General features: G+C 52.5%; 1 protein-coding gene across 1 annotated transcript; it reads left to right on the top strand.

Annotated features, from left to right (window-relative positions):
• The first annotated feature begins 13697 nt into the window (after positions 1-13697).
• Positions 13698-22458, top strand: CALM3 (calmodulin 3). The gene is made up of 6 exons (XM_011367905.2): positions 13698-13849; positions 18089-18119; positions 20104-20247; positions 20349-20455; positions 20609-20744; positions 20840-22458. Exons 1-6 carry the CDS (start codon positions 13847-13849, stop codon positions 20866-20868), a joined length of 450 nt encoding a protein of 149 aa, XP_011366207.1. The 5' UTR covers positions 13698-13846; the 3' UTR covers positions 20869-22458.
• Positions 22459-22952: the final 494 nt, after the last annotated feature.

The raw sequence follows: 22952 nt of genomic DNA, 5'->3' as shown, positions 1-22952 counted from the left end.
AATGCCTGAAAGTTGGATCTATACAAACGATTTCATTTTTGCGACAAAATAGCGTTTCCTGACTGGTGTCCTAGCCAGCGGCCTGCCAATGAGAGGCGCCTTTCACCGTGACTGCCTGTGTTCATCTGTGCTGGAATTTTATCTTTAACCTCGAGGACGAGGTAACCACAAAGTTTGGCTTACGTGTTTGCTACAGGGAGGTGTGTTTAATTATAGTAGTTATTTATTTATTTATTTGTTTGTTTGTTTGTTTATTTTTGGACAGGGAATAGAACTTATTTCTCAAGCTTATAAGTAATATGTAACTCCCGATGATATCATTGCTAATTCCGTGACAACGAAGTCACCTGGAGCAAAAATGGCTCAAAAACTCCTGGACTTATCAGAAGAAATCGTGTGTTTTTCCTCCTACTGTAAATTGATGTAAGTAAACGTAAAATTAGGTTAAAGCAGTTTTGAGGTTTCTTTGTAACGGTTTGACTGATCGATAAATCACATCCCGTAAAATCCACCCTTTAAAAGTGCACTATTCAATGCTTTTGCGTATATTCACCGAGTTGTGAAACTATCATCACAATTTTGAAAACATTTCCATCACCTTAAAACAGAAAAACTGCGGTGTTTCCGCAAGATGCGTGCATCGGCGTTCACAGCGTTATTCAAACAGCCAAGAGGTAGAAGCAGCCCAAATGTCCATCAACACACAGATAAAGTCAGCAAATCCAACCAATGGAATATGATTCAACTGGAAAAAGGAGCGAAGCGAAGCTCTGACACATGCTACGATGTAGACGAACCTCGAAAACATTACGCTGAGTGAAAGCAGACAGACATAAGGGGCCACGTCTCTGCCGAGTGCAACACCTTTTGACGACAGATATTCATTTCTCACAGTTCTGGAGGCTGGGAGGTCCGAGATCGAGGTGCTGGCAGACTTAGTTCTCGGCGAAGGCTCTCTTCCTGGCTTGCGGACGGCCACCTTCTCGCTGTGTCCCCACGTGACCTGTCCTCAGTCTGTGTGCAAAAAGAGAGAGAGCCTCTTCTTGTAAGAACACTAATCTCATCGTGGGGGCCCCATCCTGGTGACCTCATCTAAATCTGATCACCTCCCCAAAGCCCCACCCCCAAATACCATCCCATTGGGAGATCGGGTTTCAATAAAAGAATGGGCAGGGGCACACAAACATCCAATCCATAACACTTGAGTAAGCAGAGAGTGATGATGAGGATGATGATAAATTTCTATTTTTTCAGTCCATTTACTTATGTTACCAGACAGTTAACATAAGCGATCTCATGGGCTATGATCCTGAAACAGTGTGTGAATTACCTCCTGCTGGGTAACAAATCAGCTCAAGACTTAGTGAGCGAAGACGAGCATTTATGGTCTCTCAGAGGGTCTGTGGGGCAGCTCTGCAAGGTAGTCCTAGTTCAGGGTCTCTCTCACGAGGTGGCAGTTAGATGATGGCCAGGTCTGGAACCGTCTTGAACCTTTCTTAATTCGCATGCTGGCAAAAGAGGCTCCTTGGCCTCTCTCCTGTCTCTTTAGCATGGCCGCTCAGGGCTCCCAAGGTGCAAGTCCCAAGATAGCGAGACCTAGGCAGTGGCCCTGTGGCCTTTTCTAATCTAGCCTCCGGGTCACTCAGCGTAATGTCTGCTGCGTTGTATTCATGAGAAGCGAGTCAGTAGGGCCGGCCCATATTCAAGAGGATGGGACGATTGGAACTCATGCTTTTACGAGAGCACCGTGAAGAATCTGTGAATGTGTTCCGAAATCATCACAAGGCGGTACTATTTTATGCCCATTTTACAGATGAGCAAACTGAGGCACAGAGAGGTTAAGTAACCCGCCCAACATCACACAACTTGGGAGTCACACCCAAGGGGTCTGGCTCCAGAACCCACATCCAGAACCCAGCATCTCCGCTTGCGGCCACGCTGAGCACAGCTCCTCTGAATAACCATGGAGACCATGAGGAATAACCGCTTGGATGTCTGTAAACTGTTGACAGAAAATGCTCGAAGCTCTGACAGTAAAATTGAGCTCCCCAAGCCGTCCGCCCCTTTTCCCTGTGATGTCAACCCAGGAAATTCAGAGCCAGCGCTTTTAAAATGCAAGTTCCCAGCTATTAACGAAAGGGGTATTAAAAAGCGATACTTTTTTTTTTTTTAATTAAGATCATTTTTTAAATCAAAAGCAGAGGTTAGGACCTGCTCTCTTTCCTGCAGCTCCAGACAGAGAGATACTGTTTTGCATAATCAAGCCTTTCTAAAGTATCTACTCCAGAAGGTAACAAACTGAGACCATTTTCAAGAACCCTCATCTTGTTTTCCTGGGCGAGCTGGAGGCTTGACTTCTTGTCACCAATCTGATCTGTTCATTTGCCACTGTCCTTGGCAGGATACTTTGAACAAAAGAGGCTTGTGAGAGTCCCCTAGAAATCGTTGCCATAGCTTGAGAAAAATAATCTCCCAGAGAAGCCTGCAATGCTGATTGGTCGTCTTCCGTGATCATTTGTTGCCATAGTGATAACATCCTATCTCTCTCTTATTAAAGGGGATACATGCTTGTAGGTTTTCTCTCCATCAGAAGAGGATCATCGGCACTTTTCTCTCACAAACATATTGGAAATCGAAGCCTATGACTCTGCCAGATTTCTTATGTTAACAAGGACATCGGGAGGCCTGTCTCATCTAAATGAGCCAAAGCGCTCAGCCCGGAGTCATTTACTCAGCCCCGTGCGCAGTCAGACGCGCACGGACGGGGGTAGCTGTGGTTTACCGCGGGGAAGAGCCGCGATCTTTAACTTCACCGGAGCGCCCACTGGTGGGGAATGAGAGAACGACAGGACGGTCGCTGCTGGGAGACAACCCCCTCCCTTCTGTCCCCTCCTTCTGAAGCGCTGGCCACCCCCACCCACCTGGCCAGGCTTGCGGTAAAGGGCGCGCAGCGAGGACAGAGACCCGAGACTCTGCAGAGGGATCAGCACACCCTATGGACACCTCCTGTGTGCCTAGCGTCGTGCTATTCCCTCTACACAGTCCGCCCTCACTGCAACCCCTTACACAAGGAATGATGGCTTCTCCCTCTTCCTGCAGATGAGGACTCGGAAAACAGAGAGGTTAAGTCTCCTTCCCAAAGCCACATGGCCAGACACAGGAGGAGCCATGAGTTGTTCAGAGCCAGGTCTCTCTGACTATAGGCAGAGAACTTCAACGCAGAAGCGTGATGGGACCCAGAAGCCTTCTGATCTACCTTCGAGACCCACTACCCAGTACCGGCTGGGTTTGTGAGCAAGAGGCTTTCAACATCCAGCTATAAAACAGTCATGGTAAACCTGGGCTTATAGTTATGGAGCCCTCGTTACCTGCCATGTTCTTGGCTCAGCACCTTAGATGTATAATCTCACTAAATCTGCCTGACAAATTTAGGAAGAAAAATCATTAGTGTGCATCGTTCGCAGAGGAAAAGACTGAGGTTCAGAGAGGCCCCTTAAATGGCCCAAGGTCACACAATTGGGACATACCGGAACCAGGGTTATGAACTCACATCCGCCTGGCTCCAAAGCTTCTACTCTTCTCTACGACGCCATTTAGGATGAAAGACAGGATATGGGTATCAGCGTGGGCCTGACTCTGCCTTCTGGGCCCAGGTGACAGTTCTGCTGCTTCCTAATTAGCTGCTTCTTTTCTCTTCCAGCGATCTATTGTGGCATAACAAATCATCCCCAAAGCCTGGGAGCTTAAAACAACAATTATTTATCTTGCTCACAAGTCTGCAATTTGGAGAAGGCGGTGACAGTGCCCTGCTCCACAGCATGTCAGCTGGGTAGCGTCAGCACACGCGGGCGAGCCGTCCGTCTGGGAGCTCAGTGGGGACGGAGGGCTTGAGGCCTCATTTCCTCCCCACGCGGGCCTTTCCTCTGGCTGCTTAAACTTCCTCACAGCCTGGGGACCGGCTTCCAAGAGCGAGCGTCCCAAGAGGATGACGCAGAAGTGCGTGACGTTTCTACGAGCTGGCTTCGGGATCGTATGGCATCACTTCTGCTTTCTTAGCTGAGGCCACGCCCATGGCCCACTCAGGCTTCAGGAAGGAGACACAGGCTCCATTTCTCTTTCTTTTTTTTTAAATAATTTTTTAATTTTTTTTTTCAATTATTGTAGGCATACAATATTATATTAGTTTCAGGTGTACGACATAGTGATCAGACATTTATATAACCAACAAAGCGATACATCTAGCACCCGTCTGACACCATACACAGTTATTCCAATCTTATTGACTATATTCCTTATGCTGTACTTTATGTGACTATTTTACGGCTGCCGATTTGTCTTTCTTAATCCCTTCACCCTCTTTCACCCATCCCCCATCCTCCCCTCCCAACTCGCAGCCATCAAAATGTTCTCCGTATCTATGAGTCTGCTTCTGTTTCGTTTGTTTATTTTGTTCTTTAGACTCCACATGTAGGCAAAGTCATATGGCATTTGCCTTTCTCTGTCTGACTTACCCCGCTCAGCATGATTCCCTCTAGGTTCGCCCATGTCACTGCGGGTGGCAAGATTTCATTCTTGTCTTATGGCTGAGCAAGATTCCATCGTATGCGTGTGCCACCTCCTCTTGCTCCATTTGTCTATCGATGGACACCCAGGGGGCCTCCACGTCTTGGTTATTGTAAGTACAGCCGCAATGAACATATGGATCCGCACGTCCCTTTGAAAGCAGCGTTTGGGGTTTCTTCGGATAAACACCCGGAAGGTGAGATCACTGGGTCCTTCCTTGTCTCTTGTCATCTCGTCTGATATAAGTATTTCCATCCCAGCTTTTTTTTTTTTTCCTCTTCATTTCCATTTTCGCAAAATATCTTTGTCCATCTCTTGACTTCCGGTCTGTGTGAGTCTTTCGATCAGAAGTGAGTCTCTTGTAGGCCGGACTCTGCTTCTCGGGAAGGAAGATATTGTTGCGGTTATCTTTGGAAAATAAAATCTGCCAGACTCTGAAAGTCAGCGTGGGATAGAGTGGAATGTCCCACTTGGTATTCGGTCGGCCTCTCCTTGCCCGTTCTCTGGTTTTACCAGGGGATGATGGGCGTCTGAAGACCTCACATAACCTTGACCTTGGGGCTCTAAGAATCCAGGAACCTGAGAATTGTTTTGAAGAACACAGTGTCCTTTGGGGAAAGGGCATCTCTTTGGAGGGATATTTAAGGATCCACGGGTTAGACCTGGCTTTTATTGAAGGACTTACAGAAGACCTCCAGACAACCCTGATTCTGGAGGTGGAGTAGCGTGGAGTGGCTTTGGTGGAGCACCGAAGCCAAGACCTCAGGCTTTGGGGCCAGGCAGGGAGGTGCCAGACCCCAGCCTGCCATGATCTGCATTTCCCTAGTGCATTGCGATCTGTTTCCTCATTTGTAACATGAGAATCAAAAAGAAATCTGGGGGGTGGAGTGCGGGTGGTCAGGTGAGGCCTGAGGTGCCAGGTCTGTGGCCAGTATTGGTCTTGCTGATGGGTACCTCAGGCCTGCTGTGACTAGCATCTACTTCCATCGGTGCTAGAGCTGCTAGTTGCCCCTGTGGGGACACGAGCTGCTGCAACTGGGTCATCCAAGGTCCTGGTCCCTGTCCCCATCAGCACTGCCCACAGGTGGAGACGGGCACCATGCAAATGGAATAAACTATATCAGCATGGAATAAACTATATCAGCGTAACCCAAAACAACACCTACAAGGAGCTCGGTGAGTACAAAGCCATCGCCTGTAGGGAGCTGATATCTGTGACACCTTTTCTAGGAAGGAAAAAGAAGGTGGCAGAAATCTGTACAAATGGCCTCATTCACTGCAGTCTAATGGTTACAGACATGAATGATGGCCCTTGGAAGTGTTTTGCCGAATACGGTCCCTGCCATTTCTGTGCTGGGAGCAGGTCAGTGATAGGATTGAGATTAGGTGGTCTTGCATTTCGAGGGTGAAGAAGACATGATGAGGGTTACGATTTACATAACGACAAAAGCAAAGGTGACAGCCTTGCTTTTGAAGAGTCTGTACCTTCCAGGACCCCCATTGTTTAGACTGGATGGTTCTGGAGTGGCAATCTGTGAAAAGATGAAGTCATCTAAAGCGAGCGGGTGAAGGTCTGGTGAGAACTGATACTTAGGCAGCGTCGGAGTATCTTCTCACAGGCTACTTATCAATTACGAAAGGAAAAAGAATAACTTTACAGCAAGAAACCTACCATCACCGGTAACGGGACAAATCGCCTCATCGGCCTCCTGATAAGATGTCCTGAGGACACAGAATCACTTCTGTGATATTCTTTCTATCGAAGAAAAAAAGTACTGTTAAAATGTACAGCTGAAACTTACCCAATTTCATTAACCAATGTCACCATAAAAAACAAATAAATTAAAAAAAAAAAAAGAAAAGTATAACCTGAATCTAGTCAAGAGCAAACATCGGACGAACCCGAATTGATGGACATTCTCCAAAATAACTGACATGAAGTTTTCAAAAACTGTCCATGTCATAGAACATGAAGAAAGACCGAGGAACTGTTCCAAATTAAAGCAATATGACAGCTAAATGGAATATGTGATCCCGGCTAGGTTGTTTTTTTTCTTTTTGCTATCAAGGACTTTGATAAGGCCCAAAGGTTAAATAATTGTTTCGGCGTTAAATTAACTCATTTTGATCATTAACAGCAGGTAAAGCGATAGGAGGTTTGCAACTTACCCTCGAGTGATTCAGAAAAAAATGGTACGTAACCATATGTATGAATGACAGTGCCGGGTTTCATCGGTTCTCAGCAGCTTGTCTTAACACATCTGAATGCAGACCTCCTCTTCAGGCACGGCCGGCCAGCCAGCAGTCAGCCCGCAGATGGCACTGGCTGTCCAAGGCCATCAAAACGTGTGCCATGGGTGACAATGGCTTGGAAGAAAATCTTAGAGACAAAAAAAAAAAGAGCACCCTTTAAGAAATGCTGCCTCGCGAGGACACGAAGAATGTGGCACCTTGAACGGCAATGAAGCCGAGCAAAAAATAAACCTGGATTGACTTAGAAATAATCCTAGGAACGAACTGATATATGTTAGAGCCAACTTCACTAGGAGGCTGGATTCAAGATCACTTGTAAAAAGTCGTAAGTTTAATACACACAGGGCTTCTAGAAAATGTGAAAAACTGGATCCCATTTGCATTGTCAATGAAGACTTAAAAATATGTAGGAATAAATCTACCCCAAATTAGTAGAAGTTAAATGAGGAAATTTAAAGTGAGGAGTGCCAATTCTTCCCAAGTTAATCCTTAAAGTTAAGACAATTATCTTTAAAAAAAAAAAAAAAAACCTATAAAACGTTAAGTTGGCAATATCGGCCTCCCTTACAGCTAGGAGTGGCCATGAACAATTCGTAGGTCAATAAGCTGTGAGCAGAAGTGATGTTTGCAACGTCTGGGTCATCTCCTGCAGCAGAGACTGTCTGGGGTTCATCAAATCATGTTTACTCTTCTTTTTGGGCAAAGAGCTGGATGTTTCCCAGCTCCCCTTGCGAGTAGGTCTGGCTAAAGTGCTGGGTTCTGGGCAATGATAAAAAGGAACAGAAGAACCCTACTCTTTTCATCCTGACTAGGATTACCGTCTTAGGAAGTGATGTCTGGAGCTGTGGCAGCCACCTTGCAACCGTAAAGCAATGAACCTGAAGATAGAAAATGTTGAAAGCAGAATAAGAAAGAGAGTCTGGGTCCTTGATGACATAATTAGGCCACTGAACACATCTTGAGCTGGTCCTGCCTTCAGACCTTCTATTATGTGAGATACTTTTTTTAATTTTCATTTTTATTTTCATTAAGTTTATTGGGGTAACATTGGTTAATACAATTATATAATTTTCAGGTGTACATTATCATTTGACATCTGTATATTCTATTGTCTGTTCCACCCAAAGTCCAGTTTCCTTCAGCTACCATATATTTGATCCCCTTTACCCACTTCACCCTACCCCTACCCCCCCCATATTTGACCCTTTAACTGTCTACCCACCCCCTCCTCCCCTAACTCCTACCCTCTGGTAACCACTAGTCTATAGTCCATGTCCATGAGTCTCTGTTTGTTTGTCCTGTTCATTTCTTGTTTTTAGGTTTATATCCCATATATGTGATATTATGTGATTTTAAAAATTTTCTGTCTGGCTTATTTCACTTAGCATGATTATCTTGAGGTCCATCCATGTCGTCGCAAATGGCAGTATTTCATCTCTTCTTATGGCTGAGTAAGATTCCATTGTACATGTGTACCACAGCTTCTTTAGCCAGTCATCTATCATAGGTCACTTCGGTTGCTTCCATGTCCTGGCCACTGTGAATAATGCTGCTGTGAACATCAGTGTGCAAATATCTTTTCGGATATGGGTTTTCAAGTCTTTGGGGTAAATACCCAGTAGAGGGATTGCTGGATCATATGGGAGATCAATTCTTAGTTTTTTGAGGAAGCTCCATACTGTTTTCCATAGTAGCTGTACCAATTTGCAGTCCCACCAGCAGTGTATGAGGGTTCCTTTTTCTCTGCATCCTCTCCAACATTCATTATTACTTGTCTTGTTGATTATAATTATTCTAACAGGTGTAAGATGGAGACACTTTAAAAAAAAAGGAAACTTAATATGGGGTAAAAATTATAGATAGGTCACCAACTGTGACCATTTAAAGATACATGGAATAATCATTAAAATATAATGCAAAGTAGAGTTTAAAAACCAATCATCAATAGCAATGAGCACATTCATGGTTTCTAACACCATTCTCCAATAAAAGGAGCTAGGGTGCCTTGGAGAAATGGCTGATTCTAGGAATGCAGCAGGAAATACCCAAGATGAGCCTGGAACATCTTATAGTGCCAGAAAAATAAGGAAATGCTAACACACACACACACACACACACGTTATGAGAGTATGTCAGAGAGACACAGGAGCTAACTGAAAGAGAATCGAATGGTCAAACCTGGAACAATTCGAGCAATGAAATAAACAACGTAGTATTGGATTATAACCTATAGTATAAAATAAATATCCACTAGTCCATACTGATAAAAAGAAAGTGACTGAATAAATAAACAAATGGGAGAGAACAGGCAGCTTCCTGTACCAAAGATTTCCAAATAATTCATATAGACATTACCCTGTCAAGGAGATGAAGCAAAACTCTCCACTTCTTAAGTTTGGACTGTGTGGTGACTTCCTGCCAAAGAGGACAGTATGGGAAGTGGGGGGGGAAGTGTGACTTTACACTGAAGAAATCTGATAAACACTGTGTCAGCCAGGTGATGACCGAGGTTAACATCAATAGTGACAAGGCGTGGTGATAGTATGTCCCCTTGACATCATGTGATGAGAATGGCACTTCACCTCTGTAGTTCTTATTGTCAACCTCATTCAAAAGAGTGTGAAAGCCACTGACCGAGGACACATTTAAGAGTAGACTCGCTAGGTTGAGACCTAGCGAACGGACATGTTCGACCTGCCTATGGCGATTGTCAAGTGGCTCTCTGTGACCATGACCGTGGTATGGCAACTAAATTCTGTTTCCTGTTTCTTCTTCTGGGGCCCAAGAGAAAATACACTTCTCCATCCCCGAGCAATGAGGTGGGACCACGTGACCGGTTCTGGATAATGAAAAGTAAGCGGAAGCCACATGTGTCACTTGCAGACTGAGGCAATGAGAATCTTGGATCTCTATTTTCCTTAGCGGTGGCGACATAGAGACCTTCAGGAGAGATGGAACAGTGGAGATCACTGAGTCACCACTTGGAGGACAGCTGTCCCATGGTAGACGTGGTGTAAGTGAGAAATTGTGTGTTAACTGAGATTATTTTTGCGGCTATTACACTCACTAGAATGATTGTATCAATAAATACTCCCACTGGCATTGGAGAAGAATATTTATCTCATATTTATTTATTCATTTGAGAAATATTTATCAAGCACCTACTTTGTTCCTGGCTCCATTTTAGGCACCGGAAATACAACAGTGAACCAAAAGGAAAGATCAGACCTCGAATCAAACTATACATAGAATAAATAAGAACATTATAGCATATGTGAGATGGTGGGTACTCCTAGGAAAAGCAATCAAAGCCAGATAAAGGGGATTGGGAGTGTGGGGTTACGACTGTAAATGGGGTGTCATGGTAGGCCTTCACAGAGGATGTGTCATTTGAACAAAGACTTGAAGTCGAGGAGGGGAAAACCCACAGGACTGTGAGAGAGAAGGCACATGGAGAAGAGAAAATAAGACAAAGGTGCCAAGTAGGAGCCAAGTGCAAGTGTTCTAGGAACAGCAAGGAGGCCAGTGTGGCTGGGACACAGAGAGCGAGGGGAAGGGCATAGGGAGGTGAGGTCAGAGAAATAACAGGCTCACCACATTGCGGTATAGTTCTAGCAACAGATAATATCACCGGCCTCGGCATTTGTCCAGTCGATACATATCAAATGATGTGTTGTGGTCATTTTAATTTGAACTTCCTGATTATAATGGGGTTGAGCGTTAGTTTACTGATCATTCTGAAAGCTTGGAAGGTTTGAAGCCACTTCCAAGACTTTTGCCTGGCCGTAGCATAGGACAACCTGAGGCCTAGAAGTCCAGGAAGTCCCCTGTAAGGTCACTAAGATCCTTTTCCGACCCTGGAAAAAAACGGTGCTTTAAATTGAGTGTCACCGGATTTAGCAATTAGAAAATACAGGGCTTCAGTTGAATTTGAATCTTAGATAAACAACAAAAATCGATTTTTTTTTTTTTAGATATTTTAGTATAAATATGTCCCATGCAACTTTTGCTCAAAAATGTTACATTGAGCAAAAGAGGCCAAAAACAAAAATAAAAATACATGCTATGTGATTCCATTTCTATAAAACTCTAGAACAGGCAAAATGAACCTCTAATGACGGAAGCCGAAACAGCAGTCGCTTGAAGGGGACAGGAATTGACTGGAAAGGGCCGCGAGGAAGCTAACTTTGGGGTGATGGAAGTGTCTTGGAGCCTGTCTTGGGTGGTGGTTACACAGTCTTATGCGATTGTCAAACTCATCGAACTGAATACTTAAGATCTGTGGCATCTTATTGAATGTAAATAAGCTATAGATACAAAAAAAAAAAAAAGATTTACACAGCTGACTCTGAACCAGACGCATGGAGGTAGGATGTGCTCATCAATTTATGCCTGAACCACATGTCCCTTCACTGAAGTGCCTGCGAAAGTCATCTTCCGCCAAAGCAAGGGCGGTAACCAAAAAGAAGCAGAGATGCAGGGCAAGTACATGTTCGGCTGCTATGACAAAGTGACCCGAAACAACAGTGGCTTAAGCAATGTAGAACTTTACTTTTCTCTTTAATAAAAGTTTGACACTGGAGACGGAAAGGTGAGCTCTGCTCCAGGAAATCATCAAGGTCCCAAGAGAGTGTGCTCACTGCCTGTCTCTCATCTAATGCCCACAATGGCTGCTCCAGTGGGCAAGATGAGAAGGAGGTCATATCTCCGCCCTTTAAGGCTGTGCCCAGAAGTTGTATCCATCATCTCTGCTCACATCCGTTTTGGCCAGAATTCAATCAGATGGCCACCCCTGACTGCAAGGAAGGTTGGGAAATGTAGTTTTTATTCAGGGTGGCGATGTACCCAGTTAAAGTCTGTTACTCTGGAAGACAGGGAGATGAATAATGGAAAACAATCTCTGCCACTGGTAGCGTTGTGGTGTTTGAGAGCGTGGACTTTTCGGTCAAACTGCCTGGGTTCAAATCCTGATTCTATCTCCTACTTGAAGGGGACCAAGCTACTTCACTTCTTTGTTCTTAGTTAAGCCCTCCTATCTCTCTGGTCTCATCTAATTCCAGTGGCAATAAAACATTGTCAACAGGTGGAAGATGGAAGGAATGAGCCCGTAAGGAGGTTGTGAGAATTTAAAAAGCTAACACACACCAAGTGCTTGGAACACTTGGTGTGTGTTAGGAAGAGCTCAAAGGCATTAGTAGTTGTATATTTATTTCGCAGCCTTAAGTAATTCAGAAGATCTGCCTGGTGAAATTGAGAGTCAAAAAAAGAGAAGGGGGTGATAGAACAGGAGCCTGCCTTCTTTTTGCATATCTGCTTATTTTTCTGGGTCCGCGGCTTTCCAATTCAGGGTCAGTGCGGATGACGCAGACAAAGTTTAGCCCAGCGCATATCCATCAGGAATTCTTTGGTTGAAAGTGGCATAAATTCAACTCAAACTAGCTTGGGTTGAAAGGAAAATTTTAATGGCTCACATCTTAAGAATTATGGCATGATGGGGTTCCGCTGGCCTCAAGAGTATTGGAACTGGGGAAGTCAATGCCCATAGGACTCTCATGGCACGCTTTTCTTCTCTCGGTGTGTTTTATACTCCCCTCCCGAGACTGGGAAATTGGCCACAGACAGCTCCGGACCTATTCTTTCACAGCCTCCTCCACTCAAAAGGAAAAGGTGTCCCGCCCCCAAACTCCAGATCCAAAAACTCAGGGAAGGGCTCTCATTAGCTCCGCCTACATTCTGTTCCGGGTGGGACATGACTGGCCCAGCTTGACTCACTTGCCCAACCCTCAACCAATCGCGGTGAGGTGAGGAGGGGGCGCATAAGCGAATGGCGGCTCCTATTCTAAACAAGCGGGGGTGGGGGTGGGTTCGAGCGCCAGCAAACGCATTGTCTCGGCTAACTCCTTAATTATTTTTCCTCCTATGGGTGGAACCTTGAACAAGGTATGCAAGAGTCAGGTGGTTCTAGGAGATGACCAAGTGACAGTTGGGAAGTATGGTCTCCCCAGATCACCTGAGCGCAAGTCCCTGCATACAGCAGGTGCTCAATTAATGCTTATTGCATGAACGACTAAATTAATGCTGTTTCCAGAGGCTGTCCTGGAACCGCCCCAATTTTATAGACCCTGGGCTGATCAGGAGTGAAGTGGTGGACACGGGTCCTGCACACCCGTGCAGTGCGTCTCAGGGCGCAGACATCTGCCCCGGGGGTCGGAACCGTTAGGCGGCAGACAAAACCTCGAAGCCCCCGCCACCACCTGGAGCCCATTTGGGGGCGGGGCTTCCAGACCCCAGCATTTTGGATTGCACCATTTTCTCTCTGTTAGAGGGGAGATCAAAGAAAGTCCTTCCGCACCATCCGCCAGCCCTTCACCACTCCCCGGCCACGAAGACGATGCATTTGCTTCTCTAGCAGCCACACAGACCCCGCCCTCACTTCGTTCCGCCTCACGGCTCCACGTGGCCACATACTTCGGGCTTCCCCACCAGCACCACGCGTGGCTCGCCCCAGTTTGACGCATTGCAGGGAAAGCCGGGCCAATCGACGCCGCGCTCTCATTTCCGCCAGGGCTCGGGCCCAATCACGGCGCGGCTCTCACAGGGACGCGTCACGCGCCGCCGAGCGTGCCCCTCCGCCGGGAGGGAAGTGGTGCGAAGGGGGCGGGGCGACGGAAAGTAGTCCCGCGGCGGGCGCGCGCGTGGCCGGCGGCAAAGCGCGGCCCTCGGCGGCAAAGCGCGGCCCTCGGCGGGGCGGGAAGGGAGATGCGCGGGCCCGGCGGCGCGGGGAGGGCCGCGGAGGGATCCGCGGAGCCGCAGTGCGGCGGCGCGTGGGCCGGCGGGGCGGGGCCGGGCGAGGCGGGGCGCGCGCGGCGGCCGTTGAGGGACGGTTGGGGCGGGCGGCGGCGGCAGCGGCGGCGCGCGCTGGGGGCAGTGAGTGTGGAGGCGCGGACGCGCGGCGGAGCTCGGACTGCTGCAGCTGCTGCCGCCGCCGGACGAACCTCGATCCCCGCGCTCCAGACACCGCGGCCTCGCCATGGTGAGTGCGGTGGGGGTCCGCGGAGGTGGCGGCTCTGCGGCGGGCTCGGCGAGGCAGAACCCCCAAGAGGGCGGATGGCCCCAGAGTGAGAGGCGTCCGGGCGCCTTCGGGCCCCCTCTCCGCTGCCCAGTCGGAGACATTCGAACCCAGAGCGGGACATTTGGGCCCCAGAAAGAGGGTCGGGGGCTTTCAAAAGATACTTTCAGCATCAAATGGGTTGTTTAGGTCCCCAGATGGGCATCTGAGCCCTCTCCGGAGGCATCTGAACCCAGGATGGAGCATCGGGACCCTCAGAGGGGGCGTTTGGACACCCCCCAAAGGGCTTTTTGAACCGAAGACAGGGCGTTTGGGCTCCGAGGTGGGGTGTTTGGGCCCCAGGGGGCGAGATAAAACACACTGCCTGGGAAAGGGGATTATTTGGGCCTGATGAAGGCTTTGGGTCCTGAGAGGATGCAGGGAAGGGGGCTCCCGAGGGGTGGCCATGGGTAGCTGGGCCTGGGTAGGGATGGGGGTGACTTCTGCAGATCAGACCCTTGAGGGCAGATTGGGGGTTCTCTGAGGACCAGCATTGCAGAGGGGGGAGGAGAAGGAGGCACATGGCTTAGGGGAGGAAGGGCCTGGGGTGAGTGGCAGCGGAGGTTAGAAAATGCTCTTGAATCCCTTGGGGACTGGAAAGGATTGGGGTCAGGGAGGTGGTTAAAAGGGGATGATAGCGAGGCCTCATGATTGATTTGGGGGCCGCCAGAAAAGGTTCTGAGGTTACTAGTGGGTTAAGGCTGTTGATGGGGGTGGGGGGGTGCTTGGGGGCAGGGAGGAGTTTGTTGTGTTTGGATCTGTGAGAAGGTGGCTTCTCAAGATGAGGGTGGGAGAGGACTCGGCTTGGGTGGTGGGAGGTGAGGTGGAGGGAAGCCTGGGGTGGGGGTTGGAGGAGAAAATGAGGCAGCCAAGGTGGGCCCAGGTTTGGCGATGGATGTGGGTATTTCCTGGAAGGCTCCAGGGAAAAGGCTGGGACAAAGACTGTTGAGTCTGGGTGGGGAGTGGGCTGCAGAGCCAGAGCGAGGAGGGCGGTCCCCCTTTCCCTGGGGAAGGACAGGGCTGGGCAGAAGGCACCCTGGGTGGTGGGAGCAGGTGGGCGGAGCTGCTCAGGCCCCGTTGCGCACTGAAGCTGCAGGAAATGGGGCGGGGGGGGGGTCAAAGTTTAGGGTGCGTCAAATGAGCCAGCTTTTTAAGCCTTGACTCTCACCCCCTCGCTGCCCTTTCAGACTGGGAGAGCCGCCTCTTCCAAACAGGAGCGCTGGTTTTCTCGTGACCCCCGGCTCCACGCACTGTTCTGCATCTCCTCACTTGTGCCAAATGACAGTGCAGTACAGTGTGGCGTCAGTGACAGTTGGACGCCTCTTCCAGTGGCCCGAGGTGGGGGCTGCAGAGTTTGATCAGAGAGAACCTCCAGCGGGACCCCCTTCGTCAGCCTGAGGGCCACTGGCTCCATGCTGGGCCCTCAGCGCTTGTGTTAACTCACACAGCTGGGCTCTGCGAGCAAACCAGCCCTCTGGTGCTTTCCTACTTGCTGCCACCCACAACACCCCCAGCCCCCCCAGGCTCAGCCTCAGAACCATGCGCAGCCCTCCTCCCTGGCAGGGCTGGGGAGGACAGTCAGCCGCTGCCGTGTATCAGATCTCATACTTGCTGACACAGACTTGATGGCTCCTCTCACCGCTACCCCACTTTCCCCCGGCGGAACCTTGCAGAAGGGGCTCGGAAGCACTGGCAGGTGCCAGGAGGACCCCCCACCTCCCAAATCATCCCCGACCTGTGGCCCCAGCTAGTTTCTCTTTCCATTTGCAAATCAGCAAGGTTTGGGTGGGACAAGTCACTGTTAACTGGCCTTGGGCAGACTTTGGCCTGGGCCCTGTGGCTCCTTGGCCCGGGTGAGGGGCCCTGGCCTAGGTGTCTGATCTCATCTAACACTGCTCTCTGGCGCTGGCTGGGGGCTGGGGCAAGGCTGAGAAATAGTACCCTCTTCCCTCCCCCACCCCATGATTTTTTTTTCTTGTCCAGCCTCTTGCTGGAGTTTAACATGAGAAATAAGGAAGCAGGAGACCAGCTGGGTTATTGTGGAGACAGTTTTGGGTGAAAGCTTAAAAGCTTCAGCTCTGGAAAGGAAAGAAACCCTGAGCAGGGGTCCCCAGTGATCATCGCTTCTCAGGTGATGGGCTTTCTGGGCGGCAGCCACCCTTTGAGACAGGGGACCTTCCCTCCTCCCAGCAAGGACAGGGGGAGAGGGCCTGACAGGCCCTGCAGGCAGAGCCACGCCTGTTTGCAGCAACCTCCTAACCTAGTGTGGCACGGAGGTGGGGAGTGGCAGACACCTGCCTCCAGAGCCACCCTTGCTCCACCCTGCTGGTGTCCCCGGCCCCAGACAGCTGCTGCCCAAAGGTGGTGGAGAACTGTGCTGTAGGTGCAGGCAGGCAGGTCCCTGGTCGGGCTAGCTTTTCCATCCGGGCCAGGGCAGAGGATGGAGGTGCCCAGGCCGCCCATCTCCGTGCTGATCATCCTCTTCCCACTCCCTTGGCATTGCCTGGCCTTGGCGATCAGACGCCCATCCTCTCTCCTCACCTCCCCCGAGCACCCGCCTCTGGTGGCAGGACCCAGGGGATGGGCCCAGGCTGCTTTGCTCTCAGGAGCCAAGGGAAGCTGGCGGAACAAGGGCTCGTGGGTCTGGGGCCGCCCCGGGGGCCGTTGGGAGCCCAGCGGCCGAGTCTTCTTTTAAGGCAACGCAGAAGTATCTCCATTTGGCCTCTGAACCTTCCCTTTAGACTTTGGACTTTTCTAGAATGCACACTTGTGGCATTTTTCCTTCTCAGCTTTCCTTCCCCCTCGTCAGTCTGTCCAGTCACCATCACTTTGACTTCCCCTCCCGTTCTGCCTATTGGGGGCTTGGCCTCAGCTTCCTCTTCCCTTAGATTTAAAAGAGGGGCCTGTTTTAGAGCAGTTCCAATGTGACCTGTTACTGATATTTGGGACAAGGTCGGGGTGGGGACTGTCGCTAGCCTCCATGGAAGCTCTGGAACCTCTATGTAGAATAATGCAAATACACAGAACGATTTGCATCGGTTTGGGGGACTCCCAGACCCCAAACTAAAACCCTTCTGTAGACTTGGACCCGCTTCTCCCTAACTGTGAAAGAAAATGCACGACGGGGCGCAGTCAGTGTGGACCACAGTGGTCTGGGGAGGGGGGTGCCTTCTTGGCAGCATTTACAGAAAGAAACCAGGGAAAATTCATTTTGCTGCCGGAAGCTAAATGTTGGGATTCGGGCCCTCCCCTTCCCGCCCCCACCACCGTGTTTTTCCCCGCTGGGGATCCTTATACCTGGCTGCGTCCCCGCACACGGGTGCAGGAGCAGCCAGCCTGGGCCTCTCCTCCATCCCACCTCCAAACCCCGCGTGCAGCAAGGGCTGCCTGCCACCGCCCAGCCAGTCTCCAGAACAGTCAGGGCTGGAAGGGGTTAAACACTGCAGCGCAGCTGGGGAAGCCGAGTTCAGTCCTGCAGCCTCTGCAGCCTCTGCCACCACTGCTGCCCTCTGCAGTCCCCTCCCCGACATCTGCCCCTCCTGCTTGGACGAAGCAGGACAGAATGGTGCCCTGTGCCTCCCTGTGCGCAGGGAGTGGAGCGGCTGCCCCCAACTTGGCCGGGGTTCTTTCGGGCACTCAGAGCCACCAGTTAGAGTTTTTGCCAGTTGGGTGCACCATGCTTGGACTTAGCACCTCCAAATAGGTGACACAGAAACTAGCAGAGAGTCCCAGACACGGTCCCTGTGCCCCAGCCAAGGACTGGCCTGCTTCGGTTTAGAGCCTTCCAGAGCTGTTCGATCAGGCCCCTCGGCAACTGCTCCCTTCACTCACCCCGGGGCTCCCAGCAGCACGGTGGCCTGTGCTGTGCCAGTGCAGCTGGTTTGGGGTTGGAGCAGCCCTTCACCCACTGGGTCAAGATCAGAAACCCTGTGTCTGGCAGCTTCGTGGGGCCCTGCGTCAGGCCAGCCTGGGTGTCCTGCCCACCCGAGTCCCCAGCTTCCTGAATCGGCAGACTTCATCCCAGGCCCTGGCTCTGCTTCACACCCTGACTCCGGCATCCCTCCCGTGCCCAGGTGCACAGAATGCCACGTGGAGCTGGCCTCACACGGGGCGGGGGCGGGGCCACGAGCCCGGTGACTGACTTTCTCCTTCCTGCTTTTCCAGGCTGACCAGCTGACTGAGGAGCAGATCGCAGGTGAGCTTGGCTTCCCCATGCCCCCTCGTCCTGCCTCACAAAGGCCTCTGCATCCCAGCCAGGTCTCAGTCTGGCCAGGGGTGACGTCTGACAGATAAGCTAGTGTGTCCCCCGCATGTCCTCATGCTCTGCCCCGTGCTTAGGACATTGATGACTGGGGAATGAGAGCACGTCGGCACCCCAGCAACAGTGACCCCGCGGGCCCGGGGCAGGCCTCTGCTGGACCGCAGACGCGGCGTGCCTCTTGGCCGCAGCTCCTCTGGCCCTTGGCACCAGTGGCCGCAGGGCGAACCCGACGGTCCCAGCTCCTGCCAGTTAGGCTCAGCGAATGAGCTCCCTGCCTCCTTGTCCCGTTTTAGGAGCCGCCCAGGAGATGGCCTGTCACGCCCACCTCTGCACGTCCCTGTGCTTTGTACTCCCGTTTGCACGGGCTCACACTCAGCAGAAGCGCCTTCCCACAGTTCTCTGCATGGGCAGCCACTTCTCACCCTTCAGCCTCAGCCTGCTTGTCACCTCGGAGAGGCCTTCCCTGGCTCCCTCTCAAGCAGACAGCCTTCCTTTAGTCTCTGTCGTGTCTCTGTTGATTTCCTTCACGGCCTTTTCAGTGACATTATTTTGTCTTTACCTGCCATACCTCCCGTCGCTAGATGCGAGTTCCCGGAGCGGGGGCTTTGTTTTTGTTGGTCGCTGCCAGTCCCTTCAGTGCCTAGAACCTAGTAGGTGGTCCGCAAATTTTTGTTGGCTAAATAAGCGAACCAAAGAACCATCGCAAATCTCCCAGTAAGCCGAAAGAATCCTTGGGTCCCATCTCACTCATTTTTGTGGTGCGTCCCACCCTCCACCCAACAAAGGCCAGGTAGATCACAGCTGGACTTGCCTTCTCTCCTCTCCTCCCCTGCCCCCACCCCAACACACAGTGACATTTTCAGCTTCTAAACTGTGGCCTGGGTGGCTATGGAGACCCAGCTGGGCAAGCCAGAGAGCGGCCTTGTTCAGTGATCGTGAGTTCAGGTGTGTACGTGACCCACTTCCCGCCCCTGAGGACAGCGAGGCCTCAGTGTGGGGAGGCGCTGGCACCCCAAGGACACACAGCCTCATCATCTCCCCAGGGCCCAGGGGCTCGGGCACAGCTCAGCTATGTGTCTGGCACCCACCTGCCACCCACACCCCCTGTTCTCTGCCCTCGTGTGACACAGGCACTTCATGCTCCACCTTGTCCCTGTTAGCAAACTGTCCACCGCCTCACCCCGGCCCACACCCTCTGGGAATAGGCGGCCAGGCATCTGTTCTCTGAGGCTTTGAGAGTAGGGAGCCCCAGATGCCAAAACGGGCCCAGTGGGAGGGCAGGAGCCACGTGCTGCTCTTCTCGCCCCTGATGCGTCCCCAGCTGTGGCCTTCCCACTCAGCGCCACTAGCTCCTCATCCCCCTGGCTTGGCAGCCGTCCCCTCTCCCCATCCCCCACCCCACCCCACGCACCGGCCGTCAGCCGTGTGCCACCGACCACCCCCACAGTCCACACGGCCCTTCACTCCCAGCCGCTCTTCTGGAAGCCGGTGGCCTCGGCCGGGGAAACTGGGCTGGTGGCGCCAGGCAGGAGGGATGCAGCGCCAACCAAAGGCGTTCCGGAGCCTTCCCTTCCCAGACGGCTGACCTTGGCTCTCATCCACTCCGTGACATTGGTCCGTTTCATCCTTTGAGGGAGAGGCCAAAGCCAGGGACCAAAAGGAAACATAGAATCGTCTCAGTTTTCCCCATCCTCACCGAGCTAGGTTGGTGGAACCAGGTACCTTTACCTGTCCCAGGAAGGGTGCTCGGTCTCTGTTGACTGAAGGAAGGAAGGGGCCCCCCTGAGCACCAGGCCAAGCACGTGGCTGAGACCTGAAGGCCAGTTCTGGCTTCTGTAGGTGGGACTGACCCCCGGCCCGCCTCTGGGAAGGGAGCCCGCGGCCCTCGACCTCCTACTCGTTCCCTTTCTTCCCCCAGAGTTCAAGGAGGCCTTCTCCCTCTTCGACAAGGACGGAGACGGCACCATCACCACCAAGGAGCTGGGGACGGTGATGCGGTCCCTGGGGCAGAACCCCACCGAGGCAGAGCTGCAGGACATGATCAACGAGGTGGACGCGGACGGTGAGCCCCGCGGGGCGGGTGGGGAGCCCTCTGTGGGGTGATGGAGGCCGAGTCCCCGGGCCCCAGCCAAGGGCGTTCCCAGCTCCCCTCCTGCCCTCCAGGGAACGGGACCATTGACTTCCCGGAGTTCCTGACCATGATGGCCAGAAAGATGAAGGATACGGACAGCGAGGAGGAGATCCGAGAAGCCTTCCGTGTCTTTGACAAGGTGAGCGTCCTGGGGACCCGGGCAGAGGGACGCATAGCGCAACAGGAGCTGCTGAGGCGCCCGTTCCGGAGGCCTGCCCTGCTCCCCCGGTCCCACTGCCCCCCGAGGAAGGCGGGTGACCGCTCAAAGCTTCGACCTGTCCCCCAACACCAGGATGGCAACGGCTACATCAGCGCGGCAGAGCTGCGCCACGTCATGACGAACCTGGGGGAGAAGCTGACGGACGAGGAGGTGGACGAGATGATCAGAGAGGCTGACATCGACGGGGACGGCCAGGTCAACTACGAAGGTGAGCCGGGCCGGGCCGGGCCGTCCCCGGGGAGGGTGCGCGTGGCACAGCCCCGCTCACCTACTCCCTCTCTCCCTCCCTCCCTCCCCTTCCAGAGTTTGTACAGATGATGACCGCAAAGTGAAGGCCGGGCAGCTGGCGATGCCCGTTCCGCTCTCGCGCGCGCGCTCTCTTCAGCACTCCCCTGCGTACCCCGGTTCTAGCCAACGCCAATCGATTGACTGAGAATCTGATAAAGCAACAAAAGATCTGTCCCACGCTGCATGACTGCTTTCTCCTCCCCTGGGTCCCTCCGTGCCCGTCACCTCCCCCCTCGCCCCGCCCCCTCCACTCGCCTCCTCCTAGGCCTGCTGCCTTCACAGGGTGACCTCCCCGACCCCCAGGGGAGCCTCTGCCCTCCTCCTGCAGCCCGGCGGCTCTCCTCCGTTTTGGTTTGTGTCCTTCGTTTGTCACCTTATTTTGGGTGCCGGGGCGGCTGCCAGCCCTGTCCCGGAACCTGCTAGGGAGGGGACGAGGCCTGCGCCCAGGCACAAGAGCCCGCCGTGGCCATTGCATGCAACCAACCCTGGGGTTCTGTGCAAATCCCCGCGGGCTTCTGGGGCAGGGGCGCCAAGCGGGGCACCCCAGAAGTATGGTGGGGAGTAGGGCGGCGTGTTGGCTGGATGTGGCCCGGCGAGGGTCGAGGGTGAGGAGTCTGGAAGCCGGCATTCATTACACAGGCGGGGCCAGCTTGCAGCAGGGCACCGACCGAGGGGGCAGCACCCACACCCCACCGGCGGCTCTTCTGAAACCCTCCGATTGGCTTCCTAAGGTCGGGCTGGGCGGGGCTGCTCAATTGGCCACTGCAAATCGGCCCTGCCCTGCCCCTAACCCGATCTCAAGCTGTTCTGTAAATACCTGGTGCTAAGTCCCATGCCTCTCCCTAGTGACGCGCCCGCCCACCCACCCAGGGTCCCCTCGTGGGAACCTACGTGTGGAGATGGTCGCTTTGTAATGTGCTAGTTATCCCGTTGTTTTTTCTTCATGCCCCTGAAAACTTAAATTTTGTCAAAAACCAAGCCGGGCTAGCTGAAGGGTGGGGAGAGGGAAGATGCCCCCACCACGCCCTTGAGAGAACGTACCTGCAATAACAGCCTGGCCGGCCAGCTGCCCGGAGCGGCGGCCGAGGGCAGATCTGCTTCCTGGCCCGCCGGCCCCTCCCGCTTCTCGTGGTGATTTGGCTGGCTCCCTCACATCTGCCGTCTCTGTGCCCTCTCCCCTGCCTTTCCCCTGGCCCACCTGCCTGCCCCCACACTCCCCCAGCGGAGAGCATGATCCGTGACCTTGCTTCTGACTTTCTGGGACAAGTAAGTCAATGTGGGCAGTTAGATCGTCTGGATTTTTTTTTTTTTTTCCCTTTCGCTGTTCATTTCATCTGCCCCCCACCCCCAGGTCGATCAAGTGGCTTTTCCTGGGACCTGCCCAGCTTTGAGACTCTCTTCTCATCCGCCCTCTGGCACCCAGCCTCCGGGGGAAGGGAAGGGAGGGGTGGGCATAGTGGGAGATCCAGCCAAGAGCTGAGGGTAAGGGCAGGTAGGCGTGAGGCTGTGGACATTTTCGGAGTGTTTTGGTTTTGGTTTTTTTTTTTTTTTTAACCGGGCAATATTGTGTTCAGTTCAAGCTGTGAAGAAAAATATATATCAATGTTTTCCAATAAAATACAGTGACTACCTGATCGGCTCTGGTCTTCTCGTCTCGGTTTCTGGGCCAGGCCCCGCTGTTCTGGCCTGGAAGCACCTTTCCTCCATGCTCGTTCCCAAGACGCGGTGGCCTCGTCACCGCAGCCAGGTGGGGACCTCTGAGCCGGAGTTCGGATCCCAGCCAGACCGCACACTTGTTGAGGGCAGCCTGTCAGCTTTGAGTGCTCCCCGCGGGCCAGTGAGAGACCAGCTCCACCGCTGGGGGCGGAAGGGACATCTGTCAGCCTGCGAGATGAGAACTGAGAAGTCCTTGGGATCGAGGGGGCGGGGTCAGACCTTGGGGGCCCGGGCGGGGTCGGGGCGTCTGCAGGGTGCTCTAGGGAAGAGGTGGCATTCACTGAATGAGTCAATGCCTAAGTGTGCCATGTGGTCCCGAGCTCGTGGAGTGTCAGTCAACCCTGGGAGAGGGCGCAGGACTTGGGGACGTGAAACCTGCGAACTATGGAAAGCTCGGCTTCCCCAGGTAAGG

The sequence above is a fragment of the Pteropus vampyrus genome, unplaced genomic scaffold, assembly GCF_000151845.1.
Source record: "Pteropus vampyrus isolate Shadow unplaced genomic scaffold, Pvam_2.0 Scaffold138, whole genome shotgun sequence".
Lineage (NCBI taxonomy): Eukaryota > Metazoa > Chordata > Mammalia > Chiroptera > Pteropodidae > Pteropus > Pteropus vampyrus.
This window is presented reverse-complemented; position numbering and strand designations above follow the sequence as displayed.